At 41.6% G+C, this 5619-nt stretch overlaps 1 protein-coding gene across 1 annotated transcript in view; it reads left to right on the top strand.

The window, feature by feature from the left end:
- BCL3 (B-cell CLL/lymphoma 3) overlaps positions 1-3731 on the top strand; it is a 66149-nt gene extending 62418 nt beyond the window's left edge. The window contains exon 11 of the mRNA XM_018561329.1: positions 3461-3731. Coding sequence (XP_018416831.1) covers positions 3461-3604 — 144 coding nt within the window. The 3' untranslated portion in view covers positions 3605-3731. The remainder of the gene's footprint in view (positions 1-3460) is intronic.
- The last annotated feature ends 1888 nt before the right edge of the window (positions 3732-5619 follow it).

The raw sequence follows: 5619 nt of genomic DNA, 5'->3' as shown, positions 1-5619 counted from the left end.
CTACATACAAAACAATCAGTGGCTTCCCCGCTGTACATTTAGCTCTGCTTGCCCAAAGCAGGCTAAATGTAGACAACAAGTACCCGTCCGACGCCCAGAACTGCAAGTCCCGGGCATCGGGAGATAGGAATTCCACACCCTTGCTGCCCCGAAGCTGAGCAAGGTCTAATGTACTGCCCTGGATCTAGTATTCAACCTAAGAGTCAGCATGTCAGCTTTCATCTTGTATTTCCCACACTGGTATTTTCCTTTGACAAATGCTCTTTAAACAAATGCTCTGGTTCCAAGTAGCTTGGTCTGGATCGCAACTGCGGATTCAAGGGATAGAGGTGTGACTAATGGGTGGCACTCAGTCAATGAACCCCAGGCGTCACTCTCTTGCAAAGACAGAGAGTTTGGGGTTCTTGCATCATCTGCCGGTTTAACTAAAGAACTCAAAAAGAGGTAGCGTGGGTGGTACTAGATCGTAACCCCACGGAAGCCAGATGGTTCCTAAGTATAAGGAATGTACCTAGTTCCAATGAGCAATTAGTCACCGCAATATAACTTCAGACCGGGATATATATATATTTGATATGTAGCGCAGGTTATGGATCTCACAGTACCTCTAAGTTTAAGCGGGCTAGATATTACATATGCAGATCCCTAGGCAGTATAACATAGGCAGTCCATAAGTTATGCACAACTCCCAATCTAGTAGAGGACGAACTCTAAGTCCCATATGATGGCTCAGAGAGCACTGAGAAATACTTGCGCTTTTATGCACTGGTCTGCAGGGTGCTGGGTGCTGGGTGCTGGGCTCGTCCTCTTGGAGTAAGTGGAGGCAGGCTTCCTGGGAGCAAAGAGGTCCTGGAGTTGGTTTTGGGCTTGCGAACCCAATAGTGAAGACACTGCAGCGTTCGTAGACAGTTTAAATAGGCCGCGGCCGTGACGTCATGCGTCCGCGGCGCACTTCCGCGTTCCAGCGTGGAGCGCATAGTACCTCCCCTAATGGGGGAGGGAACCCTCGGCGCCTTCCCTGTCTGGTGTGTTCCACGCTGGAACGCAAACGTGACGTGGCACGGAGCCGAGGTACGTTACATAAAGTGACTCTAAAGGCTAAACATTATTGTTTGTTGTGGACTGGAGTGAGGAAGGGTAAGGTCACTTAACATTTTTTTTTTTTTTGTGCTGTCAGGGTCATTATGGAGACATACTGCCTGTTCTAGAAACACAACAGAAAGTAAGAGAAAACGTCTCCAATATAAGGGGAAATCCCTTTTTAAATAGTTGTCACCAGAGCAAGTGTCCTCTTTGGAAGTTTTCCCCGTTCTTTCTTTTCAGGTGACAACTCAACATTTAAGATTTGCCCTCCCTTCCCCTCAGTCCTAGTGACAATGGTAACCCTATTGGGGGCACAGCCAGAAATAAGACCCTAATGGACGGTCTAACCCCTCACCACTCTATACCCACTTGCCTCTAGAATGTGTCCTCATTGAAAGATTTGTCCCAATGACAATGGCCACAAATACAACCTTTCAACACTGCCACAATCTACACTTGTACACATTCTATGCAGTATTTATTGGTGCTCGTGTAGGTAAGGATTGAAAAAAAATGCACACAGCTTCCTTGAAGTGTCCCTTTATATATGACAGTATTTTTAGCTTGTTGTTATTACATAAGTCATGTAAGTATAAGGAAATAGTTAGTTTAAATACCAAAATGACTCGTTGCCAGTGGTATCATGAAGAGTACATAATGTGAAATGTACAAGCTGTAGTCTTGTGACAATTATGTTCTCTCCCCTATATGTGTTTTGTGGTCATGACCTATGGCAAGCAATCAGAAATCCTCTCATACCTGATCTGACAACAACAAAGTGAAATCTGATTGGTTGGCATGGCATTTATGACATCTTTGCACTATGTCACTGTAACAGCCCTAAAAGTGTAACTTGTGACCACTTGTAACTGGCAATACACAGTCACAGATTCAGAATTTAAGAGATCCACTTTTTGTTGTCAAGCTTGCCAGAACCATCCGGCTCGGCAAAAGTTGATTATTAAAGTTGTCATGTTATGTGTATAAATACCTTTGGAATAGTCTTAGTCCAGCCAACAAAGTAGATTGTTTCATAAAAGGGCTGGATGTGCTTCTATTCCATTATTATGTATAATAAATGCAATTGGATGTTGATCCTGTAAGCTATCTGAAAGTCTTTGGGGATCGGGATGGAATTGGGCCTTTCGAAGTGGCTCTGCCGCTAGTTGAACAAGGTTTTACAATGGCTATGCTGCAAAGAAAATTACTGATTTCCCCCCTCCTGCTACTCATACCACCCATCTCTGCTGTCTTCAAGTGCTGCTTTGGCTAAAAAGTATCCTCTGCATCCGATACACTTCTCGGTATGCCTGATACCTGGTTCTTTGCTGCCCATTGTGTTTCATTCTATTGGCCTCAAAGCCAACATTGTGTCCTATAGGGATGTAGAAGCCAGCAAAATGAACCACAGTGCACAAAGGGGGATCAGGTATTCAACACTTCTTGAAGATTGAGACATTAAGGTTCATTTATTGAAAGCAAATAGGCTGTTTATTTTGAAAGGGTATTTTCACTTTGCAAGGGAATTTTCCATTAGCTTTGCGAATGTGGTGAAATTTCACTTTGCAAAGGATACCAATCATATAAAAGGAAATAAAAACACAATATTTTTGCTTGCACATGATTCACTAAGCTCATAGAGAATTCACTTGCAAAGTGAACAGCCTATTTGCCTTAAATCAATCCCCAGACTGACAGTTTGGGAGTGGGAGGGGTAAGTATAAGTCCTTTTCTTTGCAACATGGCTTTTTTTTTTTTGTAGCGTGACAAAGTCATGTAAAGGGTATTTGTATTTCACCTAAATCAACTGCATGTTCAAGTTTCGATTTAAAAAGGAACACCTTTGCCTTTCCTGGCAAGAATAAAGTGATGGCAATGGATCCCAGCAGCACTTTTTCTAGCCAGACCACATACCCCTTATTGACAGCAATCCATATCATGTGCGCCATTATTGTCACCCTCTGGAGTATTTTTTTGTGATAAAGCACCGGATTCTGGGCATTAAGCATACGCTATCATAAATTATCCTTACACTGTATATATTCCCGGGGGTAGCCACCACACTCCATTTGTTAAGTAAATGCCCGGGATCTCAGCCACAGAAATATCCATAGCAATTCAAGGTAGCTATAGAGGCACCCATGGGTCTTGCAGATGAGATAAGTCAAAGCATCTTCATTTTATTGTCAATGTTTTGACGGAGCTCAGTCTATCTTTATCATGAGCTCCATCCAAATACTGACAATAATATTGTCAACGCTTGGATCTGGGGCTTTATCACTCTTGCTTTTTGTTGAATATTGTTATATCTTCTACAGTTATCAAAAGAACTTGTTATTGTCTAATTAAAAAAATCTATTGTTGTATTGTCTGTCAGATTGCAGATATCCTCCGGGGAAAGTCTTCGTCTCCACGAGCTCAAAACGAAAGGTTCAAGGGAGAAAGTCGAGAGAATACTGTCACACCACCACAACACAGAATTGTATCACCCAGACCAACTTCCGTCAGTCCACCTCTGTAAAGAGATATGGATCTGTTACTCTCCCTACCTCAGACTCAATACTGTGACCTGTATATAGGAAATTTGTTCATCCAAAGAAGATGGAGACTGTCACTAAGAGTCATGATGTCTGGTCCTCTATAAATGAACCTACCAGTGGGAAGAACTTTAGGAACAAGGCTGTGGGTGACATAAGGGATGGTGAGAAATATCAAGGTTTAGGGGCACTAAACCAGACTGAGAATTCCAATAAAGGGAATGAGGCTGGCCCCTCCTCTAGTCCAAAATTTACCACTGTGACCTCAATGTTCTCTGCAAACTGCCCTATCTATATACACTTACTAGAAGCCAACATTTTACACTTTCTCTTTCTAGCTGTAATAGATGAGTGACTTATTCATGGATTGCTGATTGATGGTGGATAGATGAATGGAACTTTGTACTACCCAATCATAGTTTGTATACGCTTTGTCACTGTATTGGATTTTTGAAGTTAATGTTTCCTCAGCACTAGGTTACTTAACTAAAGCTAAACCTTTTTTTTTCATTTTGCATACAGTAGGGAATGGTTAAAACCCTTCAGGTTTTTTTTGTCATTAGTTTCCCATTCATAAGATTCCATTCACTTCCTGTCCTCTACATGCAATTGAAAGTGGTAGGAAATCTCTCCAGCGAGGTAAACCCTCTCTTTAACATTTGACAATGAAAGAAGTGTCCCCATCAGAAGATTTCCCCACTATTACTGTCCTGAAGACAACACAAAGTTTTTGATTTTTTCCTACTTTCAGTTCTGATGACAATGATCACCAGGACAAATAGAGGGGTGCATCTCCTTAGTGGGGACACCAGTAACAACCTGACAAGGTTCAAGCTAGGGATGCACCGATACCAGTTCAGATAACAGTGCCGATACTTGGCATTTTCATGAGAACTACCAGGGTTGCAGCGGTTGCAGCTGGGACCTAGCGCTGGCGCTCCACCACTGTCCTGAAATCATTAGTCGATATTGTTTTAGAAAAACTGTCACATGACAATAAACAAAAATGTATCAGTACTTGTATCTGTGAGTACTTGGGCAAATATCAGTACTTGTACTTGCAAAAATGGTATCGGTGCATCCCTAATATAAGTTTTATAAAAACAAAATCATACATTAAAACAGAGATGTACAAATCCCAGGAGCTCCGTGTGCGCCTTACAAATGACAGCTGCCTCCTAACTTTTGAATTTTTCTCTAGTCTAGTCCTAGAGCTGGAAAAGTATCTGCACATGTACTTGTACTTATACTTGTACCGAGTACGGTACTTGGTATCGGTGCATCCCTAGTTCAAGTCCCTCTCTGTACTCTATCCAAAACTGGCTCTAGATCCACTTTAAATTGTTCTAAGGAAAGTGAAATTGTGTAATATGTGAGTCATGGTGTATTGGAAATCTCTGAACTTACACCCACATTCACTCATCCTACCCATAGGAGTGGCACCTGTAATGGTATAAAGGCCTGTGCTAACAATAATAATAGCTATACCATGTAAAGCACTCTGGGATCATATTGCAGCATACAGAATTAAATCATGTAGAGCTATAATGTTATTGGACTGGCACTACAACCAGACTGCTCTCTAATATTGTGGCCTGAAGTGCAATGTGTTAATGGTTTTATTAAAACCAAGCTGCCAAATGCCTCATTATAGTCTATGTAAAGCCAAAGGTTTGGACAGAATAGGTAATGGTTAAGGCATCTTCGGTTTTTCGGTTCCTTTTTTTTGTCCCGTGTCCCGTAATGGAGATTTCCTTTAACTTCATGTCCCAGAGAGGAGATCTTTTTGAAACAAAGAGATATCCTCACTAAGACGGTTGTCACCATCTTTGGAAGATGGTTCCTATGACAACCCGTACCTGTCAGATCTCCCATCACTTACTGCACTGGAGACCATGATCATCATTCTATCCAAAACTAATAGGAAAAAAAAAAGGTTTAGCTTTACATACACTTTAAAGATAAAACACATAGACAGGAGGAGAAAGTAGAGTAAGCA

This window comes from Nanorana parkeri, unplaced genomic scaffold (assembly GCF_000935625.1).
Source record: "Nanorana parkeri isolate BGI_ZX_2015 unplaced genomic scaffold, ASM93562v1 scaffold517, whole genome shotgun sequence".
Taxonomy (NCBI): Eukaryota; Metazoa; Chordata; class Amphibia; order Anura; family Dicroglossidae; genus Nanorana; species Nanorana parkeri.
Note: the sequence above shows the minus strand (reverse complement) of the source record. Positions and strands in the feature narration are given on the sequence as shown.